The sequence below is a fragment of the Gasterosteus aculeatus genome, chromosome 18, assembly GCF_964276395.1.
Source record: "Gasterosteus aculeatus chromosome 18, fGasAcu3.hap1.1, whole genome shotgun sequence".
In the NCBI taxonomy this organism is placed as follows: Eukaryota; Metazoa; Chordata; class Actinopteri; order Perciformes; family Gasterosteidae; genus Gasterosteus; species Gasterosteus aculeatus.
This window is the reverse complement of record NC_135706.1, coordinates 16,459,318-16,485,849: the sequence shown is the minus strand read 5'-3', so window position 1 is coordinate 16,485,849 and position 26,532 is coordinate 16,459,318. Positions and strand designations below refer to the sequence as shown.

The following is a 26,532-nucleotide window of genomic DNA, read 5'->3' as shown; positions in this document are numbered from 1 at the left end:
CTGAGCAAGACACCAAACCCCTAATTGCTCCCCAAAATGTAAAAAGCCATGAGTTAAAACTGCAATGTAAGTCACTTTGGATATAAGCGTCAGCTAAATGAGCTGTAATGTAATAACGATAAAATGGGTGGAGACCCGGGTTTGTCTTCTGCTCATACCTGTATGTCTTTATCTCAGAGTGCCATTAAATGTCCAGGTTTCCTCCGAGGGGGGAAAGGGAGGGAAGCCACCAACACAGAAAATAGATCAGTCATGTTTCTCCTCCTGCTTGATATTCTCTTATTGAGCTGCTTGACCATGAAGAAGCACTTAAAGTAGAACCCACAGGGAGCCGAGCAGGTTCAGGGGTAAAGTCACTCTAACAGCTCTGGAGGTCACTCCATTTCTCACAAGTGCTTCTTGCCGCTGACGCCCATTTGAATGAGTGGAAAAGGGTCCGGTTGTAAGGGAGGCCAACGAATTATGATCCACCAGCTTCTCTCCCTCCAACACTCCTCTCAGCCGGCTGAGGTTTGAAGGCCAATGTCGCCATCTGGAGCTGCAGAGCACCAATGGACGCAAGTTCCCTTTGACAGGCGTGTGTGTGTCTGTGTGTGTGTGTGTGTCTGTGTGTGTGTGCGTGTCACAGATGGCAGTGTTTCCTCACAGCGAAGGACAGCACTAGTTTGAATCTGAACACAAAGCTCTGTCTATAAAAGTGAACAAACATAAATATATATATATAGGAAAGAGGTCCTCAACAAATATGACCATGTCCTGTGACGCAACACATAGACTTTCAAAATAAACTATAGTAGATATTATAAACTAATGTGGGAAAATGTGTATATATATATATATGTGTATTACCAATGATATCATTGGTAATACACCTGTTGTCTTATGTCCCCCTCCCCCGTCTTAGTTTCTGCTCTGTGTTTATTTTGAAAGGTGTGACAGGAAGTGCCTGGGGGTATTTCATCCTGACTCTGCTCTCTGACCCACCGGCTGGGATGAGTTGGGGATCCTGCAGTGGAGACAGAACGTGCGGCGATGAACAACACGCCGCCAGGACTGCGCCTGGTGTGTGGATTTGATTTTCTCTCCTAGTTTATTCCGTCTGTGCTTTTCTTCTTCTATGACAGTGGCTCAAGGAATCAGGACGACAGTATTTACTGTGTGTGTGTGTGTGTGTGTGTGTGTGTGTGTGTTGTCGTATCGTCTCACTTCATATTGCGATTGTCATTTAGTCAAAGACACTGTGAACAAATTACTTCAAAAAGTCACTTTAAAAAAGGAAAGTTTATCAAAATAATGGTTTTCAACTCGTATCGCAATAGCAGCTTTTCAAAATAAAGCTCCAGATCTTTAGAATACCATCAAAAGTTGGATGGAAGTTATTTTTTTGTTGCATGTTCGGCATCTCTCTTTCTCTCTCTCTGCTTTGTGTGTGACAGGAGGTTGTATTTTTGCTGACATAGTTCTACCCCCCCCCACACCGGCACATTGTGTCTGTTGTCCTTTTTCTACTGAGCGAGTCAATTGATGGAGGGATAAAAGGCAAACAAATATGCATTGACATGGGCTTTCAGGACATAGGGAGGGGGGAGTGTAGGGGGGGTGTCAGCTGGAGACTCGGTGGGCTTATTGGTGTCGGCCTCTAACCGGTGCCAGCATGGGGGCCCAGAGCAGCCCGGACTTAAACAGGGGACGTCAGCAGGCCAACCATGTCTCTGAACTACATCCGAAACTTCTACGAAGGCTGCGTGAGTAGATCCCGGAGCTCCGGACCCTCGATGTCCCCCTCACAGAGGGGCCGCGGGGGGAGGAGGGGGGATATGGATCGATAGATCACTCTGAGTTTTGGGATTTCATGTCCTTTGCTCTGGTCGTGTTTGTGGTGAACGTGATTGGACGTTGGTGTTGGAGGGGAACAGGTAGGGGGGGTTCGGGGCCTCAGTGGAACCTTTTGGCCGGTTGACAGAAGCTCTTTTCTCTTTGTCTCTTTTTCTCGGACTGTGTGACTCTTTGTGCACACATCATGTATGTTTTTGTATGTGTGTGTGTGTGTCCGTGACTCACTAATGAGCATGCACACGCGTATCATTGTCTCTCTGAGCGTTCACGTCTGTGTGCGTGTTCCAGCTCAGGCCTCCCACGGTGATCGGACAGTTCCACACCTTGTTCTTCGGCTCGGTGCGGATGTTCTTCCTCGGCGTCCTCGGCTTCGCTGTCTACGGAAACGAGGCGCTGCACTTCAGCTGCGACCCGGATCGCCGAGAGCTCAACCTGTACTGCTACAACCAGTTCAGACCCATAACCCCCCAGGTAGAGGCTCCGCCCACCGACCCCGAGGCGTTCTGGAATAATCTGTTCAGTCCTCCGACATCATATTCTGACCTGAAAACCGCACCACAGTTCTTACACATCGCTAGAAAATGTGAGATTTGTGAGAGGAGAAACATGTCATATTATTATATATATTATTATATTATTTACCTGCATTGTCTGGCTGGCAACAATGTGACGAGTGATGAAAAATGAATTTACAATTACTCTTTTCATGTGTGGTTTGCTTCTTCCTCGCTGTCTTCCATCATACGTTTCAGGGTCCCTCCCTCTATTCTGCATCGCAGGGTCTCTTACCGTTGGCCTTTCTCACTCACCCGTCCCCTTCTTGCTGCACTCTACAGGTTTTTTGGGCGTTACAACTGGTGACGGTGCTGGTCCCGGGCGCGGTCTTTCACCTCTACGCAGCCTGTAAGAACATCGACCAGGAAGAGATCCTGGAGCGCCCCCTCTACACCGTGTACTACATCATTTCTGTTCTTCTACGCATCATCCTGGAAGTCATCGCCTTCTGGCTGCAAAGTCACCTCTTTGGCTTCCAGGTCTGTACATTCCTAACACGATGAACCCAATAGAGGGCTTGTCCTGGAATACTTCCAGTTCCTTTGGGGGGAGACCAAAGCTCTCCTTGGCCAGCCAGGGAGTTTTATTCTCTCAGCATGAGTTTCCAAAGGCCCCTCTTTCTACCTGCAGCATCTGTAAAGAAATGGGCCTGGAGGACACTCTTATATAATAGTGGATTCATATAATCAGGATCCACAGAACATTGAACTTTGTGGGGCAAGCCGCCCTTTGGAGACACCGACAAGTGTCAAAATGTCCAAATGCTATGAAGCATTTTATTGGCTCCCTGGTTAGTTACTAAAGATCAAGTGGGCTGGACACTGCGGCTCCGCGACTGCAGCCAATGGACGAGAAGAAGACGGCTTGTGATGGACCAAAGAGGTGGATGGAGGCAGAGTCCTCCACGCATCCACCTTCACTGGTGCCTACGATGCCACAGTGTGGCATCTCCTCTCGCGCCCCACCAAAGACCCCGTGTGACTAAATAAAAGAATGACGTTGTCTCGCCCTGTACATGCTAGGTAGCAAATCAGTGTAAATCAATGATAAGGCTGATAATATTATTCAGCTATGTATATTTCCCAGGGTTCAATCCATCAGAGAGAAATAAGGATTGGAATTTAAGACGAGATTCTCTTTTTTTGTCCCCCAGGTCCACCCGGTGTTCATGTGTGACGCCAGTTCTCTGGAAAAGACCTTTAACGTGACGAGGTGCATGGTGCCAGAACACTTTGAGAAAACCATCTTCCTCAGTGCCATGTACACCTTCACCGTCATCACCATTCTCCTCTGTGTCGCCGAGATATTCGAGATACTGTGCCGACGTCTCGGTTACCTCAACAACCAGTGACACGTGCACCCGGGTACATCTTAGATTACTAATATATATATATATATATATATATATATATATATATATATATAATATATGTACGAGACGCTGTTTCTACAGGGTTTACTGCTGCTTGACCTTTCTAGAACAGGACGCTGATGTTGGTCCATCAGGAGTTGCACCATGAAATGTGAGAACGTGCGACAGCGTAACAGCTGTCAGGTCCGTAACGTTCTCTCTGTGTTTTGTGTCACACATCAGTGGTTCTGTACTGGCCGTGTCCACGGAACAGACAGACTTCTGGTTTTCTATTTCCACACGATGGCTGAAACAACCCCGTTAAATGAGTGACGTGCGACGCTGCCGGATGCTTCTTCCCTTTAACCTCAACATGGCTGTTTGAGGAGATTAGAGCGGTCTTAAGTTAACGTACTTACAGCCGACGATACAAATCATCCAACTGGCGGCAGCACCACGTTCGGCTGGTCCTCAGGTGGCGGGACATCACTCATGTCTTCACGTTGTGTCTTCTGGCCCTTTGACATCTGCCTCCATCACGGGGGCTTTGTTGAGGACTCACAGACAGAAGGATCACTGACATCATACATACACACATCATTCACAATTTGATTAAAAATGTCTCGGAATGAAAATCCATCAAATATTTAACAGTATTACAGGTTTCAATGTTTTTAAGACACTGAAAAAATCCTGAACTGCCAGTAAGAAGAAATTCTGCACCTTTGTTCTTCTGGATGTTGCAACATCCCAGGTGAGATGCCCCCAACATCTGGGCGCAATGTCGCTGCAGAGACATGGAATGAGCAGAGACAAAGTCTTCAGAGCACAAGTCTCGTATACGACGTAATTACTGTTACGTTTAAAGTGATGAATTAGTCCGAAACATTTAAAGCGACGGTTGAGCAGTTTGATCCTCAACCATCTCTCCTCGTGGAGAGATCTCCACCACCTTTCAGCATCACTCATTGTACTTTGTCTTCGGTGTCACTGTCGATGTATTCTGTAAAATATTACCTCTCATGTTTGGTCTTTTTTTTTTTTAATCAGACATCCATCCAACTTTTGTTATGAAGTTTTCAGCAATCTGTTTATCATCTCAGGTACAACATCGCATTACCAGACAAAAGTGGATCAATCCTTCTGACCCTTTAACGGACTTTGTGGTCCCACCGCCGCTGTGGGGCTTTGGGAGGGTCTGGAAGCGGCGAGGGGCTCCTGTGCTTCTGTGCCTCAGAAGGTTGTGTCACTGAGACGTGGGCCTCGTGGACACGAGGAGGTCAACATCTGTGCTGCTCAGGTCTCTGGGGGAAATAGAACTCACCGGTCAGGCAATTTTCTCAGCAACTTTCAACGGGTTAAAAAAAGGTTTATGAACTGAACTGTCAGCTTGTTTTCAGGGGAATATTGAGAACTATTTACAAAATGTTTTTTAATATCGTGGTGTTTCATTATGACCATTAATATCTGCGTAATTTATCGATCAAATATAATTTAGGAGGCTACACGACTGTTTCTTTGATTTTGTTATTTATTTCCTTTCACTTTATTTAACGCTGACTCACAGATGGTTGTGTTAGTGCTGCTGTCACCGGTTCTTCTACTTTGTTTAGTCTTGAGATGATTGATTAAAAATGTACAATAATATTTACCAAACCTCATCCGTTTCCATGGATACCAATGTCTGCTGACACTGGAAATTCTTTCTCAATACTCAAATGTTATTGCTGAGATTCACTCCCTTCTGAAAAACAATTAAATAATTAAATAACCCCCCAGACTCTCTGGTGTGGTCCACTACGGAGACAAAGACCCAGTGGCCCTGGTTGACCTTTAAGTTAGCAGCAACGGGCACGAAGGCCGAACGCACTCATCAGTCGGCTGCAGATCCCTGAGGAGCAGGGAGACGTATGGATTATGGATTCCTCATTATGTTAACAGCATTTCTCTGGATACTCTTTTTGATTGCCTAAAGAAACCGACACACAGGACAGAGACTTGTTTCCGTTCATGCTTCTACTTTTTTATGTAGAATAGAACAATTTATAAAGCCTAAATTATGTGCGCACAAATCAAGTCATATTCCATCCATCCGTTGTCAAACCGCTTATCCTGCAGACAGGGTCGCGGGGGGGCTGGAGTCCATCCCAGCCAACTTCGGGCGATAGACAGGGTACATCCTGGATTGGTCGCCAGCCAATCGCAGGGCTAACAACGAGAAAAAAATGACACAATATGTCTGTACAGCTCTTTTGTTGGTTTTGTCAGATCCAGATCTTTCTCTTTAGCCTGAAACTTTTACAGCATTCCTGTAGTTTACCGCACACATACATAATATTTCATATATTTTTAAACTTCTGCTCCAAGTTAGGATTCTGCATAATGACCTTTCTTCAATACAGCTGCTTTTCTTGTTGTGCAGATGACAAATAGCTTTGAGCTTAAAAACTCATGATGACAAACAGAAAGAAAATAGCTCATCGCAAAAAGTCTCGAGAATAATCAACAAAAATACCCTCTAAACCCCCCCAACATTTTTCTACGAGTTAAAAGGAGCAGCCGGTGACGTCACCTGTCCCGCGCCGGCTGCCGCTCCTATTGGTTGACACACGCGGAAGTGAACACTAGCTAACAACAACTCTTCTGGACGCGGATGTCTTCTGGACTCTCGCGGAGAAGACATGGCGTTACCGGTCCAGCTCAGAGCCATCCAGCACTACCTGCGGACCGCTCAGGAACACGAGAAACGGGACCCGGTCGTGGCTTACTACTGTGAGTTGTTTGTACTGCGTGCCGGCTAGCTGTTAGCCCCAGCCGCTGTTAGCATCGTAGCTTTGTTGTGATAGCTTAGCCGTTAGCTTCTGTTTAAACTGTGACTTTCACAATGTTTCTATGAAACTCTTAACGTCAGCTAAGCACACGTCTGGTACTTTTATCTTTGACGGGTCAAAGTTCGATTGCCGTATGACGTCATGACAGCAGTCATTGGGGACTTTCCGTCGTCACTTTCCTTGATGCGCTGAACTCTGACGTCACTTAATTTATTCAAAGTACTACGCTTGACTACGAGGTACTTGTAGTTCCACTACTTGATATTTATATGTTCTGCTGCTTCGTAATTGTCTTCCTCGTCTTCCTTTCTCATTGACATTTTACTGATCAACACGTTTAGTTGAAGCCTTATAAATACTCTCAGTGAGGATCTGTTCATAGTGTGTGTGTGTGTGTGTGTGTGTGTGTGTGTGTGTTTACCAGTACAAAGCACCAGTATCAGACTGGTGCTTGATGCAGACTTCAGGTTGAACTGGTTCTTCTCCTGGTGATTTATGACTCACACCGATAGAGACGGGAGTGTCACACACGTTGGGACACACTGTGACGTCACTGTAGGACTTTCCATCTGTTGGTAGAACAGAAGGTATGCGGCTACATGTGAGAAGACCTTCTGGATCTGGATTTTTAATTGTATATTATGTATTCATGCAGATACAGTATCTGAGCTTTCCACTGAGGCCCAAACTTCCCAAAGATGTATATCAAATGTGTGTACACACACACATATATACAGGTGTATAAACATACATGTGTGTTTATACACATACATGTGTATATACACACTCGTGTGTGCGTGTTTGTGTGTGTGTATAAGCAGTAAGTCCCTAGTTTATTTATAGCTGCAGTGACACAGTTGACAGGAAGTAGGGATGGACTGACGCCGTTGCCGAGCAACACAGATCCACTGAAACAGACGGAAACGAAGCATTCAATGAGAAAGATGAAGGCTTGTGTTTTTTCCGCATGAAAGCCGGTAAACCGGCTCTAGTGGAAGCATGCACCTGATGAGCGGTGTTCTCATCCTTGTCCAGCCGCCGTAGAGACACCATGTGACACGTGACGCGCTGTATGATCAGAACTCTGTATCTGTGTTAACGAGCTGTAACACTCTGATACATGTGGTTGGCCTGATGTCCTTTAGAGCAGCTCCTGGGATGTCTTTGTCCTCAGACAGCGTACTTGGTGGCTAAAATGAGCTGGTTCTAGTGTCCCCACCCTCCCTGAAAGGACATAAGTGGATTAACTTCCATCATTCTGTCACTGGTGGTGGATGTGACTGATGATCTCATCACGTCCTCCAACCTGCAGGGAACAGAGAGGTGCAGATGTACGTGTGCTGTTTGGCATGCGGCCCCCGTTGGGTGACGAGTGCTGTTTGGCATGTGGACCGGGTGTGTGCTGGAGTGGATCAGTAATCCAGCCCCACCACTGGAGGGCAGCAGCACTGTGTGTGCGTGTGCGTGTGCGCGTGCTCTTTGACGTGTGAGTCACGACAAGTCCTCTTCAGTCCCTCTAGTACGTTGTTGTTTGTGTGGTTTCTGTCCCGTGTTGACTGGAGGGTGAATTGAGTAAGTACTTCAGGGAAGAGTGTCAGAGTTTTATGTCCTTCCGTCTGCTCACCTCTGTGTTCATCAGCAGCACATTCTGGCTTTAGATCAACAACGATGGCGCTAAACCTTTTTTCTCCTTTTAATGGCGTGCAGAGAAGAACCAGGAGACGACCTGTGCGTTCTCTCTAGTGACCACCAGGTGGTCCGATCAATAATATACAGATACATATTCAGTTTATGAACTTGCACTTATTGAATATTTATTAAATAATTATTTCTAAAATGATTTTTGAAATGGATGCAAATTTTAAATTCATTCACAAAACGAATACAAAAATCTCACGTACCCCTCACGTGGGTCACCATGACGACGCCTCTCCTGCTCTCCATCTGCTCCCGTCGCTCACACTCGTGTGGTGTGTCCTCCTCACTGAAGGAGGCGAATCGCCCACACTTCTTCATCTCACGCGTCCGATGTCCCGGAGGTCCGTCAGTCGGCCTGAATCCATCTCAAGATGAGAAACGCCGTCGATCAAAAGTGACGCGTCACCACTAAGTTGAGGCGCCGTGAAGCTGTGTTTCAGTGAGCAGGACCACCGGCTGCGTGAGGCTCGTTGCCAGGACCTGGTCCTGGTTTGAACAGACGGGATGTGATCGGATCACAGACATTGATGACTGCATTCAGGCTCTGCTCTGTGAACATGAGACAAATGTTATCAGGATGTCGACATGTACGTAAATATACGTGTGCAAATATATACATAGTTGAGAGGCGGAGCTTGTCGTCTTTAATTCAATCATTTGTGTATATCTACAGTCCAACTAATCCACTAGTCCGAAGGTCAAAGGTGAACTAATGCATTCTATTAGTTATTAATAACTTGCGCTCCAAGCACCAAAGGTGATTCAGCCAGAGCATGATGCGCTGCCCCGATGCATTGTGGGTTGAACAGGTCATCCAGCTTGAGAGACTGACCTCAGACAAGTTGATTGACAGCTGAGGGAATGGGGGGGGGGTCCTGGCGGCTCTCTGTTTGATCTTAAAGGACTTAAAACCACATCTAATAACCCCCCCCCCCCTGCAGGTCGGCTCTACGCCATGCAGACCGGCATGAAGCTGGACAGCAAGACGCCCGAGTGCAGGAAGTTCTTGGTGAAGCTCATGGACCAGCTGGAGACGGTAGGTCCCCTCCCCCTCGTCACACTACAGGTCACGGGCCAATCAGCTGCTGCCCTCACAATCCTGCTTGAGGTTCTCTTCTGTAGAAAAGGGGCCGATGGAGCCATTGTACTGTGAAATGACCTCGTTGAGTCCAGAGGAATGACTTTGTGCCGCACACAAAGAAATGATGAATTACTCATTTCTTTTTCATGTACCTTTTTTTTTCCCTGAAAAATATTTTATTTAGAAAAATGACCAGATTCTCTCCCAATTTCACATGCTTTAGGGCGGGGCTACACACTGATTGACAGGTCTACCAGACGTATATACTGTCACAGCGACACTCTGCACGATCTCCACCTCGAGGACACGTCGTCCCTCGGCCTCTTTCACCCTGTGATGATTGTATATATGTAATATGTCCATGTTCGGTCCCACAGCTTCCCGCTGACATGGCTGCTCGTCAACAGGACGCACTCATCACACCATATGGAGTTGTTGTGAGGGGGGCAGGCGCGTCCCAGCGGAGTCAAACAGATGAGCCTTTTAAGAGACGGAGCTGATGCTGATCTCGGCTACTGATACTCCCTCCGGAGTGCCGCTTTGTAAGGATTTAGTTTATGTAATGAGAAACATTAAAAAAAATTCTCCTCCTCTGCTTTTAACAAGCGGGTGACCGAGGAGGAGGAGGAGGGGGAGGAGGGGGGAGGGGGGGAGAGACAGGAGACGTGAATATTGGAAGGGGGAGGAAGGGGAGGTGGCGGAAAGTCCCGCAGCGATGCTGGACTCACTTTAAGAGCCAATTAAGAGAAGCAGTGGACGAGGACGCACACACACACGTAAACACACACACATATACATACACACACACACACACACACACGTAAACACACACACATACACACACACACACACACACACACGCTCACACAGGTTTTTACAGGAACTCCCGGGATCTTCATTACTGTCACACACTCAAGACGTAAACAGAACTCACATCTGCTGCTTTGGTGTGTGTCTTTACATCTACGTGTGTGTGTGTGTGTATATATATTATACATCGCACACTAAGCGACTTAAAAGTCGACGTATCGCTCGCTGGTTCGTGCAGACTCCATTTTACGTTCCAACATTTAAAGGTTCTTCTAATCACTTAAAGTCCAGTTTCTAGCGGAAAGCGAACGAGAGAGACGGTGTCCAGTTTCCTTTGATCGCCTCTGACCAGGTGTCCTTCCTTCACTCTGCACTGAAGCCAGTGGTTTACATTCCTCTCACACACACACACACACACACACACACACACACACACACACACACAGTGAACACTGTGTCCATTGAGGCTGCTCAGTCCACCTGCTGGAGGGAACCAGCTTGTTTGCTTTTAGTGGTTTTACATGACACCTGAAGCCGAGCTGGAAGCGTGATGGGGGGCGTTAGAAGGTCTGAACATGACTAAGACGTTTCCATCTGCAGACTCCTTTCTGCTAAGCAGCACGTCAGCTTTCTGTTTGTTCTCCACCTGATGAAGTCTGTCAATAAGAGGGTGGTGTTGTGGTGCATCGGTCACTGATCACCTGCGATAAAGCCCTCAGTGCAGACTTCACAATGAGAGTCTGAGCCAATCACTGCGTCACCAGCTCTTCTCCAGCTTCATGGTTTGTATCTGTGTTCCAGATGAAGAAGGAGCTGGGTGAGAACGACTCCATCAGTCAGGAGGTGGTGGGTAACGCCCACGTCGAAAACTATGCCTTAAAGATGTTCCTCTACGCCGACAACGAGGACCGGCAGGGACGCTTCCACAAGTAAGGGACATTTCCTCTGCTCTCTTCCTTGAGTCCTCTCCTCTCTTCCTTGAGTCCTCTGCTCTCTTATTCTGTCCTCAGGACAGGAAGTGACCATATAAGGACCGAGGCCACCAGAGAGACTGTAGAGAGACCTGTCAATCATTGTCTAGCCCCGCCCTAAAGTGTCCCCTGCTTCATGGTCTGTTTGACTCTAAATGGACCATCAGTCACTAAATGAACATCATGTTGTATTGAAGAAGACTGTAAACTAGAGACTGAGACCATAAACTCGTTTACTGAGGGAATAAATCAAGAGTCATTTCCTCATAGACGTCTATGGGAGCAGAGGAGTCTCCCCCTGCTGGTCACTACAGAGAAGTAGAGTCATTGTCTCATAGACGTCTATGGGAGCAGAGGAGTCGCCCCCTGCTGGTCACTACAGAGAAGTAGAGTCATTGTCTCATAGACGTCTATGGGAGCAGAGGAGTCGCCCCCTGCTGGTCACTACAGAGAAGTAGAGTCATTTCCTCATAGACGTCTATGGGAGCAGAGGAGTCGCCCCCTGCTGGTCACTACAGAGAAGTAGAGTCATTTCCTCATAGACGTCTATGGGAGCAGAGGAGTCTCCCCCTGCTGGTCACTACAGAGAAGTAGAGTCATTTCCTCATAGACGTCTATGGGAGCAGAGGAGTCGCCCCCTGCTGGTCACTACAGAGAAGTAGAGTCATTGTCTCATAGACGTCTATGGGAGCAGAGGAGTCGCCCCCTGCTGGTCACTACAGAGAAGTAGAGTCATTTCCTCATAGACGTCTATGGGAGCAGAGGAGTCGCCCCCTGCTGGTCACTACAGAGAAGTAGAGTCATTTCCTCATAGACGTCTATGGGAGCAGAGGAGTCGCCCCCTGCTGGTCACTACAGAGAAGTAGAGTCATTTCCTCATAGACGTCTATGGGAGCAGAGGAGTCGCCCCCTGCTGGTCACTACAGAGAAGTAGAGTCATTTCCTCATAGACGTCTATGGGAGCAGAGGAGTCGCCCCCTGCTGGTCACTACAGAGAAGTAGAGTCATTTCCTCATAGACGTCTATGGGAGCAGAGGAGTCGCCCCCTGCTGGTCACTACAGAGAAGTAGAGTCATTTCCTCATAGACGTCTATGGGAGCAGAGGAGTCGCCAGGACTCGGTGGACCAGGACAACAGGTGTCCGTGTTGTGTCACCAACATAGAAAACTCAGCCACATACAAACACGGATACACATTTAGTCACATATCCGCAGGCTTAAATACACACACACACACACGTTGAGGCTCTGAGGTGAATGTTTATGGAAAACTTCCTCCTAAATGTTGCTGCTCAGCAGCTCACAAGGGGGCCATTCATGCTCCTCACCGCACGCTGTGCGTGTGCTTTACACCCAGAACACAATATTTATACTAAGGTGTCGTATCAGTGACGTCACATCCTGCTGCTGCTGTTAAAGGTGATGAGTCAGTAACATGCGGATATTTAGTCTAATTAAGGCGGAGTTTACATGTTGAGTGCCAGGTGACACAGAGTGACACACCTCTGGTCTCTCTCAATCCGTGCTCCACACGCCGTGGTTATTTTAGCATAAGCTGATCCGAGGTCAGGATGTAACTGAATGTGTGAGGTGTCCAAGTACAAATACTTTGTTACCTTACTTAGGTAGAGATTTGGGGTACCTATACCTATACATATATTTCTTTTTCAGACTTTTTACTTTCTACTCCTTTCATTTTCAAAACAGCCTCATTACTCATATTTCATTTTGCCTTGTTTTCATTCCAAATTGTCATTTTTGACACCTCTGCTTAGGGGTTGCTTTAGGGCGGGGCTTACTGTGATTGACAGGTCTCCACCAGAGACGTGAACACAGTTTCCACGTCCTCCTCAGTCCTTTACATGGTCACTTCTTGTTCACTGGTTGCTGAAGAAACGCGGAAGTTGAGCGGCTTTGGAACCTTGAGTTAAGATTAAAAGTTTCAGGCTCCGTAAAATAACAGAAGTCTGTTTTCCTTCATTCATGAGATGTAGGAAAAGTCTCTCTAGATCACTCAACTAATAGTTTAAAATGGTTTGTTTGTCCTCCACTCCTGCAGGAACATGATCAAGTCCTTCTACTCTGCCAGTCTGCTGCTGGACGTCCTGTCTGTGTTCGGGGAATTGTCGGAGGAGGTAAGATAAGAGGCGATAGTCATCACCAGAATGCAGCGAATGTTCCCCATGAAGCAGGAAGTCTGACGATAATTCGTTAAAACAAAAAACATCTGTAGATTTTGTATCTTCTAGACACCTGAACAATGGGAAGTTTCATCTAGTCAACGTCTTTATCTCGTTCTCTGTGAAGCCAAACTAGACTTAATGTGGCCTTCGGCTACTTCTTCTCCTCCTACGTCAACGTTCTCAACCATTCCGACCCCACAGATGTCCCGCTGAAACCTTTTCTACCTTCATGAAACGTTGTTTAAAACGTTCTTATTGGGGAGACTGAATCCAGGTTTTTTCTTTTACCTGATTGTAAAGATCTTTCTCAACAACTATATGTGGACAGCAGCAGGTAAAAGGCCCTTTGGGAGGTTGTGAGTCACAGCTATTCATCTCTACATGAATGTGTGACACACAGCAGGTCTTTCTCTGCAGAGTCCAAGTCACCCAGAAGGCCGTTAGCTGCTGAACCGATGGAGACACACACACACTTACGCACACACACACACACACAGTGGACAATGAGTCCTCAGAGCAGCTGAATGCTCTGCAGACGGACTGATTGAGTTTCACTAAAGAGCTTTGATCAGGTGAGTGGCTCCTTGTTACTGAACCCTGGTTCTCAGGGAGAACTTTCCCTCTGAGGAGAAGACTGACTCTCAAATGTAGAAGCAGATATCTGTACCGTTGAGGATCCACCATTCATGACTCGACACGACTGTTCACAGTTCATTTTGACTTTATCGTTCATCTCTGATCATCTCCATCAAAGTTCTCTCCGATGATACAGACTCTCATTGCCGTGAAGGTAGGAACCGCAACCATATGGGGTTCAAATGTTTCCTATAGAACCATCTGTGTAAGGTTCCACCCAGAAGCCCTAATACGAGGTTCTACAGATAATCCTTGGTTGCAGCCAGAGCCCTTACACCTGCAAGGAAGCACACGTAAGGGGTTCTACCATGTCACCTTTCATATGGCAAGGGTTTCATTAAGAACACAAAAGGGCCGAGGCCAATGTGGTGCTCAAGTAAAGGCCGTGCTTACCTGATCTCCTACAATTGCCAGTTTGAACCCAACGTGGGCATAACCATGACTCATCCTCCTGGTACTTCAAGTTCCTGTGTGAGCGCTATTAGGAACTGTTTTCCCTTCATGGGTCAAATCCTTTGCGAGGAACGCAGTCGCGTCGTCCACATGTGCATCTCTGAATGTCTGTAGACAGCCAGCGTGGGTCGAGGAACCCTGAGGTATTTACAACCGGCTCTTTACGGGAGGCTGTAGATCTTCTGAGCGGAGGCCAGATGTCTGTGAACTAGATGGTCCAACTTTGGCAGCTACTAAACCAACATCTGGAATCCTATATCTGGAGGTTGTAGAGGGCAAGAATCACAGTCAAATCAACGGCCACACAGCGTACATGTAAACTAAAGGGATGTTGTGTCCAGCTGGTCTCAGATAACAATGGTGGCTTTTTACATTAGGGGTTAGGTGTCTTGCTCAGGGACGCATCGACATGGGACATGGAGCAGCCGGGGCTCGAACCGCCATGGCTCCTTGCGGTTCCCGGTGCTCCCTCTCTACCCCTGCACCACCTAATTTTATCATTAAAATGATTCATAAAGAAAAGTATTCCCAGCCGTTTTAAAATCCCAAATGTCTTTTTGTTTATGTGCAAAAGGAAAAATCATAATCTGATTACTCAATCATGGTGTGGTGGATTACAGGGAGAGGTGAGAGGCCAGATGGCTCCACCCCCTGAGCCTCGTATGGACTTCCTGCCTAATGAGGAGAGGATGGGAGCAGTTTTGTAATTAAGAGGAGCATAAGAAGGGAAACAAACCTCCCAACGGGGAGGAAGAAGGGGAGAGAGAACAGACAACACCATGTGAGACGTAGTAGAGAAAAGAGTGTAAGGTTGGCTGATGGACCTGGACTGGCTGAACACCCACCCCCCACCCCCCTCATGAGCATAAAAATCTTTTTTTCAACATTGTGTTCTTTTAGTATTTTGAAGGCGTACCTCCCCGTCCCAGAAGAACTCCTGTTTATTTACCTTTCTCACGAAATTACTTCCCAGTGAGTCATTTCTCCCCAAAAGTTGCCACAGTGACGTTTGTAAGACGTTGCTTTAAAATGTCACAGCCGTGTTGTTTCAGTGATTAGAAATTACTACCGGGAGCCATTCTCACTCTGAACAAACACCAGTGGAGCCAAGAAGGAACCCCATTGTTTCTGAGCTGCTCGACACAAAGCACTTATCAGCCAGCAGCAGGAGGTTCTCCTCTCGTTCTTATCACTACCTTCACCTCCTTTACCGCCACCGCACCCAATAACTCATGTACCTTCACCACCCAACCCAATAACTCATGTACCTCCCACCTCCTTTACCACCACGCAACCCAATAACTCATGTACCTTCACCACCCAACCCAAAAACTCATGTACCTTCACCTCCTTTACCGCCACCCCACCCATAACTCATGTACCTTCACCTCCTTTACCGCCACCTAACCCAATAACTCATGTACCATCACCTCCTTTACCGCCACCCAACCCAATAACTAATGTACCTTCGCCACCCAACCCAATAACTCATGTACCTTCACCTCCTTTACCGCCACCCCACCCATAACTCATGTACCTTCACCTCCTTTACCGCCACCTAACCCAATAACTCATGTACCATCACCTCCTTTACCGCCACCCAACCCAATAACTAATGTACCTTCGCCACCCAACCCAATAACTCATGTACCTTCACCTCCTTTACCGCCACCCCACCCATAACTCATGTACCTTCACCTCCTTTACCGCCACCTAACCCAATAACTCATGTACCATCACCTCCTTTACCGCCACCCAACCCAATAACTAATGTACCTTCGCCACCCAACCCAATAACTCATGTACCTTCACCTCCTTTACCGCCACCCCACCCAATAACTCATGTACCTTCACCTCCTTTACCGCCACCCCACCCATAACTCATGTACCTTCACCTCCTTTACCGCCATCCCACCCAATAACTCGTGTACCTCCACCACGCAACCCAATAACTCGTGTACCTCCACCTTCTTTACCACCACCCAACCCTATAACTTGTGTACATTGTAATTCACAAGGGACACAGGAAGTAAGTTTTATACTTTCAAAAATTGAATCAAATGTGTTTTGTACTGTTTTAACATTCAACCAAGAGGAAAAGCAGAACGTTGTGACTTTTTTTTAATATATGGAGTAAAGATTATCACACATTGAACGTGTCCTTTTAAGTCGACATCACATCATAACTACTCCCCCCCCCCTTCTCTCTGCCAGAACATCCAGCACAGGAAGTACGCCCGCTGGAAGGCCACCTACATCCACAACTGTCTGAAGAACGGGGAGACGCCTCAGGCCGGACCCATCGGCATGGAGGAGGACGGGGAAGAAGGTGGGACACCCATATGTCCCTGGAGGACACGCACATACAAACCTGGGCTCTCCTGGACCCGTCCTTTACCAGACGTGTGTGTGTGTGTGTGTGTGTGTGTGTGTGTGTGTACTGTATTGAGATTCAATTCTTTGTGACGTTTGTGGTTGTGAGAGATGACGTCAGCAGGCTGATCTCATCCAGCATTTGGAGTAGAACCTTTGGAACATGATTGATATCATTTCTAGATATCTGACCAGGTGATTGTGTATGTTGCCCAGGTAACGATGAATGATGAGGATGAAGACAGGTGGACCTTCGGTGCTCATTCCTCTAACTCACGTACTTCTATGTTCATTTTCACCCTCTTCTCCAGAGGACTTTTTTGAGAATACCGTATTGAGATCTGACCTTTAGGCCTCTGGCACCAGACTTCCTGCTTAGAACGTGACCTTTGAGGAGAAAAAGAAAAAAGCTCCCTGGACCCAGAGGAGAAAGAATCTGTTATGAACAAAATGTCCGTTGAAGCCTGTAAAGTGCCGTCGGCTTATGAGAGGTGTAGCGTGGGAAGGTGAGCTCTTACTTCCTCCTCTTTAGAGCAGAGATGTGATTTTTCTGCCTCACATTTGCCGAGTGTCCTCGAAGCTGATGTTGTGCTTTGGTTTAAGCCGTCAGATGTTTCTTCTTTCAGATCCTTATCTTTTATTTAGAGTGTCCTTAATGTACTTCAAGTTATTTACATCATGCAACATATTCTCATAATGCTAAATAGTTATTTTTCCTCCAAGCGGGAGAAGAGTGGATGGAGAAGCGTCAGAGGAAAATAACTAAAGAGTGATGAAAGTGTGCGTTTAGTGTGCATGCAGCCGAAGGCTCCCAGAGGTGATGATGTCATGGTGATGTCACGGCCTGTCGGCGCGGTCGTCGTGCCAGCGATGGGTCAATCAGCCTGTAATGGTGAGCGATGCGTTCAGGCTCTCCTCCTCAGGGAAGGAGACGTCAGCTCTTGGGTTGTTTGTGTCAACATGCGTTCCTGTTCTGGTCCGGCTCTCCTCCTCTGGGGGGGCTGACGCAATCAACAAGTGAGTCCAGATGCTGCAGAGTCCCAAGTGGACCCCTTCAGGTTATGGTGGAGTTATCTCAGAGCTGCACCTCCTTCTCCTCAGGGTGGAGGACCTTCGGTGTGTGTGTGTGTGTGGATAAAGTTGCAAGTTGTTTACCCCCCAATTAAAAGTAAAAGCAGCTGTGATACAAAGCTCTTTCTGTCAGTTTAGGACTGATGTGTGTATTTATATACATGTATGTGTGTCTATGCAATTATTAAAATGTAACATATTTCTTTGTAGCTGTGTCTATGGATGCCAGATGACAGCAGCTCTCTACTCTTGATGGCTACAAGCTAGCTTAGCCCTACCAGCTAGCTTAGCTCTCGGAGTAAACCTGGCCCTCCACGCGGCGGTCATGACCGTGGGCTCGCCGCCGGACCGCCGTGGTCCCCGAACTAAAATAAATCATGGTTTAAAAATAAAATACTTTGACATGTGTTCTAGGATTGAAACTAAATGAAGTAGAAGCTTTTAACTTGTAAGTTCTTCTCCACATTGAGATATAAATTAAACCTCATCCAACTAGTTATATGAACTTGGTGTTAAGTTCTTAACAGTACCAGTAAGACCGGTGGATCACAATGGAGCCGCTCGGGGCCCTGAAGTGAACTCAGTCACAACTCGTGTTTCTCTTACTGGTTCTGATCCAATCTTTAATGCGTTCTTCACGGACCTTCGCTGAGAGTCATGACGGGAGGTTTCCTTCCCAAATCATCTGATTGGAGAGTCAAACATTCTGCACCCCGACGGACTCTTAAACAAACCACAGTGACTCCGGCACGTCGTGTCTTTGACCTACTAGACCTGGACGCGAGGCCAGATGTTGAGCCGAGCTCCCTCTGGGTAAACCCAGCCCAACCGTTTAATGACCCACTGAATACTCAGTCAGACCTCCTCCAGAAGCATCAACCCATTTGTGATTTCATATCTGTGAGCTCAAACTCCTTCCTCAGTAGGAACATCTCCCTGGGAGTGTATCTTCATCCCAGGCCCAGAAGAAGAGTGGAGATGAAGGCTGCTGGACTCTGAACGGGTCTAGAAGTAGACCACGGTCTTTGACCTGCAGGGTCTGTTGAAGTTCTCATTAGGTTGACCTTAGGACCTTTAGAGCCTCGATCCTGCACAAACCCTGAACCATCAACACCTCCCAGAGACTCGTATCTCTAAGCTGCTCTCTTCTCTCTCACGCAGACTACGGAGCTGAAGGCTTCTCCCACGGGGCGTCCTTTAGGGGAGGGCCGCCTGCAGGCTCCTTCGAGGAACACGACCCGAGTCTGGGTCCAGGTGCCGGACCGGGGATCGGCTTTGGTCCCGGATCGGGTCCGCCTGGTCCCCCAAACACCAACTTCAATAACATCCACATCCCACCGGGGGCCCACGCACCGGCCAACACTCCCGCCGAGCTGCCCCCCCCTGCAGGTACGTGTCCTCGCGAGGTCCTCCAGACGACGTTTCATTCAGCGAAGCAGAGCGGAGTCCAGCTGTGACGTGTTCACGTGAACAGTTTCATGGTTCCATTTCTCTCCATCACAATCCAGCAGACCTCTGTAGCTTCTGTGTTTCTGCCTTCTAACTCCATGATAACAAGTCTTATTATAAGTACGATGGTGAGATATACAACGTCTTTAGGCTGAGTATTGATTACACAGCTGGGAATAGAGCGCACACACACACACACGGACACACACACACGGCGTGAGGCTGGTGTGTAGAGTCAGAATGCAGTGAGGAAGAAGAAGCTGAAGCGAAGCCAGGTTGAACTTGGTGTGAAGCGAGTGTGTGGCTGATGGTGACGGTTTTGTCTGACTAGTTTTAGGACACTTTAGTTCTCTTTTTTTTTTGTAATTGTTGCGTTTGGTTATTAAAATCACTGAAGGTCCAATATCATGTGTGGAATGTTCATTTGTCTTTTTTATCATGAAGTTTGAATTTTAACAACAGATCTTTTTTTGTTCAGTGTGTTTGCTGATGTGTTTCTTTTAGACGTTGTGTCCAAATGCCGTTTTAATACCAAGTAAATAGTTGGAGGACAAATAAAGACAAAGTGTTCCGTCTTAGTAGCTGAAAATGTATCAATCGAGCTGCAACCTTGTAAATGTCCTACTTTCTCAAACCGCTGCCACATCGTCTCCGTGAAGACAAAGAAGACCTTGACGTCTGCGTGGCTCCATGAGACGGAGACTTTATGGGATGAACTGCTCCTTCCTCCCTGATTCTCTCTTTCTCTCACTGAACTACTTCACTAAGACAGTAAATGTCCTTTTGTTGACCAACAGAAGCGGTGAAACCAGTGCCTGTTCCCCGGTCGGTGCTTCTGGTGTCCCCCCCCCCTCAGCAGCAGGGTGAGCACTCACTCATATTCCCTCTGCAGTAGAAGATAAACCCTCTGAGGCGTCCGGGACGCAAAGCATCTTAATGTTAGCTTGTCGTCTTTCTGACAGTCTTTGAACGCATCATATGGACGGTCGGAAAAAGGAGCCGAGAGCAGAGGGTGGAAATACGTGAATAGTTCAATATGTAACTAGTCTGGTAAACTTGCAGACAAATTATTCGTATCTACAATGTTTCAAGTGATGACAAAGAAAGTCCACATAGTCCACAAAAAATGAGCTTCTTGTTTTGACCTCTGAAATCCATAACAGACCTTTAGGACCTGTGTGGTTTTAATATTTCCATACTCGTTGTCCTTTGGCGGTTTCCTGCTGAAGTCGAGCCCTTCAGTGTGTTTCCTCCCATCACCCAAACAAGTGTTTTCAAAATAAAGCTCCGTCATCACGGAGAATGGAAAGAGTAGCTGTTGGTAGTCGGGGAGCAGCGAGGACGAGAGCTGTAACCCGAGGCCCTGCAGGCTTTATGGGGCCCAGCAGATGGTTCTGATTTAACCTGCTGCACAGGAAGTAGCTCTTTCTCTCACTCGCTGTTTTATAGGTTAAACGCCAAGTGTTGTGAAGAATAGTACACAACGTAACTGGAAATACAAGAAACAGAAGAATACAACACAACAGACTGTGTGCAGGGTCGATGAGATAGTTGAGATGGAAGTAGCCTAGCAGCTAGCTTAGCTTAGCAGCTAACAACATGTTCCAGGCACTATCCGTCCTAAAGTGGTGCGTTTGCTCTTTCTGTCTCTGATGAGTTTCATCTTGAAGACAAATCCTAAATCGATGAGACGAGCCGTCCGGTTTCAGCAGCAGGATGTTTGTTGGTTTGTAAAATCCATCTTTGAAAGCCCAGAGAAGATTATTTATCAACTTCATTTAGTTTGTTAATAACAACAACAGTTAATGCAGAGGGAGCGTCGCTCCGTCAGAGGCTCTTCGCTGAGGTCAGAGGTCAGTCTGTTCATGAGGAGGGATTCCTAATCGTGCTTTAAATACCCCCCCTCTCCCCCCAGGCGGCGTTCACCTCACCGCGGAGGACTTCACGAAGGCCCAGAAGTACTGCAAGTACGCAGGCAGCTCGCTGCAGTACGAGGACGTGGACACGGCCGTCGAGAACCTCCAGAAGGCCCTGAAGCTCCTCACCACCGGGAGAGAATGAGGCCTCTGTGCTCGGTCTGACACACACACAGGGAGAGACACGCACACACACACACACACACACACACACAGGGAGAAAGAGACACGCACTAAGAAACACACACATAGAGACGCAGGGAGCGTTGGTGGAGAACCTGATGGAGATCAGCGTGTAACAATGGCCGCCTGTGTCTGGACCGACTGCCTATTAATTATTAGAAGGCAGAGATCAAAGCTGTTGGCGACACACACTTTAACTTTTGTTAAAATAATCTTCTTTTCATTGAAATTTCTCCTTTCTGGCTTTTCCAAAATGAAAATAAAACCAGGCTGTGGAAGTCTTTCTGTGGTCGAGTTTCACCGTCGGCACGTGACGCGATGCATGAAACCCATTAGCCAGCTGGCTCGTTAGCTTAGCATAAAGACAGAAGACTCAGCTACCTGTTGTTGTTTTTTCTCCTCCTGATCAATTTGTGTTGGAGAGCAGAGACTCGATGTGAATCTAGCTCCCCCCCAGTGCCCCAGACTTTATGCTAAGCTAGGCTAATTACGGTTCCACAGCCTTCCCTTTGAAGTGTTATCAAAGGTTTCCCTTCCTCTTGGGACCGGTAATATTTCGGAGGTGTTTTGTTCTAATGTCGCGTAACAAAAGTAAAATAAAAAACTGACTCTTGACCTCTTGACCTCCCGTCATCGTTACCACGGCGTCTCCTTTTCCTCCGGTAACCATAGAAACGGGAGGAACGTGTGAGAGAATGCCGTATCACTGTAAAGGCGGCACGTGGTTAGCCAACATGCTACTTGATGGGCTAACGATGAGAAACGTTTTATCTTTATTGTGATTCTACTTTAATTTAACTTTAACGTTTTTCTTTTTCACAAAATCTCACCTTTTGTTTACAAGCTCAGACGCCATTTCCCTCAAATACGTTTTAATTTCATCACTTTTTCTGTAAATGTTGATTATATCTGGGCGGCCATCTTTTTCTCTGGTTTATTGTTATTTAACGTTGAAGTTCCTTCATTAACATTTGATCTGATGGACTCAGTTTGAATAAAATATTGGAGATGACACTCCGACGTCTCAGAGTCATTTTTTGTTTTAATTTATTCTTGTTTTAGCAATCTGTCTTTTTTTTTATCACTTTAAATGATAAAAGAAAATTGAAATTGAAAATTGAACGATGGCCAACTTTTTATCATGATTTATTATCATCATTAATAAAATCCAATTACAGAATGACTTCAGAAGAAGAATGAAAACATTCGTATTTACATCTCTGTGAGACACGTTTCTATTCATCATTTATTGACATTATTGTCTCACTCTGTCTTTCTTCCTGTGTGTCCTCTACGTTCCTCCAGCGCCTGTCTTCTCATCATGTTTGTTTCTAATTTAAAGTCCGGTTGTATTTTCTAGCCTCTGCTTTGTTGTTTCAGTTAAGTGAACAAATAGTTGTATTTTCTCTGATCCCGGTCTTCTCACATTAATCTGACTTTTATTTTGTGTCTTAACTGCAGGGGACAAAATGTTTCCTTTCCATTGACGTTACACAATCCTCCAGAAGTTGTTTTCTTACAGGCGGAGCTCCGCAGGTCGGCTGGTTACAGGAAGTGAAGCAGTTTGTTGTTTCATCGATTGTGAATAAATGCGATGAGTCTTTTTATTCATGTTTTCATCTCTAAAGCATCCTGATGTCCTTCACCTTCATCACAACGTCTTCATCGTGGGTTCACTTCGGTGTGTTTTTCACAAAGTGTTTCTCATTCTGTGGATTGTTAATCAAAGTACAAATACAAGCAAAGTACTGAAGTGTTCTAAGCTAAAGATACAAATGTGTCCTTTGAAAGTCTCTTATAAAGAATTGACTTTCCTCTCGTTGTTGTAAACATAAAGGTGTTTTATTCCAATGCAAATCCTTCATTTGAGATTTGTAATCTATTACGTGTGTGTACATGTACAATGTAATTTTGTAACATATGAATATAAAGTATGCTAGTATACAATAGAAATAGAGAAGTGTACTTAGTACTCGAGTACTCAAATGAAAGCACACTGTTCTTGTTCCTGTTCTTTGTGTGTCTTCATCTAATGAGGTAATCTGAATGATTTTATTGTGAAAATCTGCGCCTGGAGCGGAAGTGCCTCGTGGTGTTTCCTGCAGCTTGACGCCTCGGAGCCTCGAACTCTTCGCCTCAGTGGAAGAAGCATCAGCGCACAGCAGAAGCGAACCCAACCGGGCGGGAGAGCGTCTGTCCCCGTCTGTCCCCGTCCGTCCCCGTCTGTCCCGTCCGTCCCCGGTCTCCAAAGTTTGGAGACTTCTACGCGTCACCGAGGCGAATTCAGGGTTTTGGCTGATTTGGAGAAAAGTTTGGGCGCGACAGAAAGTTCCTCGAGACGTTGAGCAGGAGGAAGATGATCCTTCAGGAGGAGCAGCTGCTCCAGTGACCAGATGTGAGTCCTCAGATGTCCTGTGTCCACAGCATTCATAAATGAATAGAGTTGTTGGTTCCTGTGGGTCCTCATTAATGCGATAATAGAGATCAGGGTCCTCAGAGTCCTTTATCTGCAGAATCTGGTTCCGTTCATAAGAAAAGTAAACAGGTTCTAGTTTGGTCTTTAACGTGGAGTTCTATACTCTCTGATCTATAGATCTAGAGCAGTAACCGAGGGGAGGGGGGAGGAAACGAGGAAACAAGATGTAGGAGTTGACAAAGAGGCTCTTTGCTTGAATGTCATGAACTTTGTGCGCTGAGATGAAACATTCTCTTGTGTTCTGCTTTAATATTCAATACGGACCACAGACTGAATTATATTCAAACTTTATTATTTCATCCAAACATGAGCTGAAAACACAAAATCAACCTAATATGTCCAAATATTACTGATGTAAATATTAGTTTGACAGTGATTGTCAACATAATGTGTCAAAAAGTTGTACAGTTTGTCTTCAGAAATCAGATTCATATTCAAATATAGATTATTTCCATATAAATAATATATATGAACTTTACTGAGAGGAGAAGCAGAAATGGAAACAGCTCATTGATCTCATTGATCGTCACTGATTGGCTCTCTGGGGTTCTTGAGATGAGGCGTAAACACGCTGTTAGCTTGTTAGCGTTTAGCTTCAGACACATCAGATCTGCAAGTTTATCTGCTGTTTTATTTCATTTTATCAATCAATTTCATTCTGCTTGTATGTCTAATTTACTGTTATATTATGTTATTATATGAATTCATTTAGTGTTTTCTTTACTCTTTCCTTTAATATCTATTTGATTTGAATGTAATTAGATCTATTTCACTATAATTTATCATCTTACATGTATTTTTCTGTGTGTTTCTGTTCGGGCTGACGTTCTCCTCCCTCCTGCAGGGAGCTCTGTTCAAGAGGGGGAGGAAGGTGGAGCCTCCATCAGGTGCTCCGTCAGGTCCTCCCCGTGGTCCTGCTGTGGTTCAGCCTGCACAGTAACGGTAGGAAGTCTCAGCGTTTATGTCTTTATTGGACTTTGAGTGAGTTGCTCTCACAGCCGACACTTTTATTCTGCTTCACTTCTGTCACACAAACGCTCCTCTGGAATACGAAATATTAATCTTATGTTTATATAACAATACTATGTTATATAAAGCGTGATGTCGTGAACAGATTGATAGACATTCCTGGTTGGTAGCCCCCCCCCCCCCCCCCCCTCATTGAACCTACTGTCAGTCCCATTCATCCCAGTTTGTGGGCGGGAACATTTCGGCTGTGAGAGCAAATCAGAATGCAGCTTCATTATCACGGGCACATCAGAGTCCTTAATGATTATTATAATTAAACCATGAGCTGCTTCTCATCGTCCTCTGTCATGATCTTTGCATGTTCCATGTCTCAATCGGACCCCCCCTCATTTCCATCCTCCATAAACACTTGTTTCCTCCTCACTCACATTTTCCGCCTCCTTTAAACTATCAACGAACTCGCGACTGGTTTCACGATTGGTTACCATGCCAGCGGCAATCGGAGCGCGACTGCCGTTGTCATGGTAACCGTTCTAAAACGCTCTGACGCTCATAACTCAGGTTCATTGATCGGCAATCAGTGTTACTGAGGATTCCATTGATCCATCGTTTGATTGATCAGGCGTCTGTTGCTCCGTTTCGTCTTTTTACTCCGGTTGTCCGTTGAATCGATGCTTGTTTGATCAGTTTGGCGTCAGTAGTTGTTCAAGAAGTTTAGATTCAACACAGAAAGATGTGACACACACACACACTTTTGTGTTTGATCAATAGTTATCAATAAATAACTTTGTCACCTGGAGCTTTAAACACACACAAGTCCTCTTGTTCCTCCCCCTCGGATGCCTCTCTCTATTATCTCCTAGTGAAAGACGGGAGGAGGAGGAGGAGGAGGAGGAAGAACACCTGTGAGAGTGAAGCTCCTCCCTTCCAGCCGCTCACTATAAAGTCCACTCCGCCTCGTCTTCTAATCTAAATCTGCATTAAGAACCTGAAGAGTTGTTCTTCAAAGGAACATTCGGTAAAAGGGGACGCTTTAGGGCGGGGCTACACGCTGATTGACAGGTCTCTGACCGAACATACAGCAGGGGACGCTTTAGGGCGGGGCTACACGCTGATTGACAGGTCTCTGGCCGACCATACAACAGGGGACGCTTTAGGGCGGGGCTACACGCTGATTGACAGGTCTCTGACCGACCATACAGCAGGGGACGCTTTAGGGCGGGGCTACACGTCTGTTATTACTACAGTATCTGAGCTCCTCTGTCTTCTCCTTCTTTCTACATTTTAATTCTTTGGTTCTGTTCTGTCTGGTTCTCTTTGCTTCTGCTTGGTTCTTATCCAGCCAGTGGAGGTTCACAGCTTCCAGAGCCTCCTGCAGACCAGAGGATTGAGAGAAACTTGAGAGGAGGTTTTTAAAGGAATTGTGTGTTTTGAATTGTGTGGTTTCCAATACACACACACACACATCTGCCCCCCCCTCAGTGTACACTGTGCATGCTTTATCCAGCAGCATACAGAAGTCTTTGTGGTCTCCCACTCAGCAGAAACACATGTTGAAACTCAAATCAATCCAGCAGCTTCTTGTCTGCACGTTCCACCAATGAATGTATGAATACGGGAGATAGTGGAAGATAGAACACAATAAACCAGAAATAAAGATGCATATTTATGAGCTTTATCTCATTAACAAA

The 26,532-nt window shown here is 46.2% G+C and overlaps 3 protein-coding genes across 18 annotated transcripts in view; all 3 read left to right on the top strand.

The window, feature by feature from the left end:
• Nucleotides 1–928: 928 nt before the first annotated feature.
• gje1a (gap junction protein epsilon 1a) lies at nucleotides 929–5,389 on the top strand. 8 transcript variants are annotated; one of them, XM_078093806.1, is made up of 5 exons: nucleotides 929–1,062; nucleotides 2,125–2,307; nucleotides 2,673–2,870; nucleotides 3,545–3,755; nucleotides 3,986–5,389. In XM_078093806.1, the coding sequence occupies exons 1-4, from the start codon at nucleotides 1,033–1,035 to the stop codon at nucleotides 3,740–3,742; spliced, it is 609 nt and encodes a 202-aa protein (XP_077949932.1). In that variant the 5' UTR covers nucleotides 929–1,032; the 3' UTR covers nucleotides 3,743–3,755; nucleotides 3,986–5,389. The 8 variants fall into 8 exon arrangements, 6 of the variants coding, with proteins under 6 accessions (XP_077949932.1, XP_040016019.1, XP_040016018.1 ...); XM_040160084.2 differs by lacking the exon at nucleotides 929–1,062 and adding an exon at nucleotides 1,515–1,745 and having other exon boundaries at nucleotides 4,846–5,389; XM_040160083.2 differs by lacking the exon at nucleotides 929–1,062 and adding an exon at nucleotides 1,515–1,745.
• Nucleotides 5,390–6,163: 774 nt separating this feature from the next.
• Nucleotides 6,164–22,410, top strand: vta1 (vesicle (multivesicular body) trafficking 1). Its single transcript, XM_040160081.2, has 8 exons — nucleotides 6,164–6,514; nucleotides 9,213–9,307; nucleotides 10,964–11,091; nucleotides 13,192–13,267; nucleotides 16,619–16,733; nucleotides 19,010–19,237; nucleotides 20,095–20,160; nucleotides 21,213–22,410. The coding sequence occupies exons 1-8, from the start codon at nucleotides 6,424–6,426 to the stop codon at nucleotides 21,356–21,358; spliced, it is 945 nt and encodes a 314-aa protein (XP_040016015.1). The 5' UTR covers nucleotides 6,164–6,423; the 3' UTR covers nucleotides 21,359–22,410.
• A 520-nt stretch (nucleotides 22,411–22,930) lies between these two features.
• The window catches only part of adgrg6 (adhesion G protein-coupled receptor G6), a 34,299-nt gene continuing 30,697 nt past the window's right edge, over nucleotides 22,931–26,532 (top strand). For 8 of the 9 annotated variants that reach the window (XM_078093802.1, XM_078093803.1, XM_078093800.1 and 5 more), the window contains exons 1-2: nucleotides 23,498–23,791; nucleotides 24,717–24,814. In XM_078093802.1, coding sequence (XP_077949928.1) covers nucleotides 23,790–23,791; nucleotides 24,717–24,814 — 100 coding nt within the window. In that variant the 5' untranslated portion in view covers nucleotides 23,498–23,789. Of the gene's footprint in view, nucleotides 23,792–24,716; nucleotides 24,815–26,532 lie in introns of all 9 variants that reach the window. The other variant, XM_078093801.1, reaches the window with a different exon arrangement.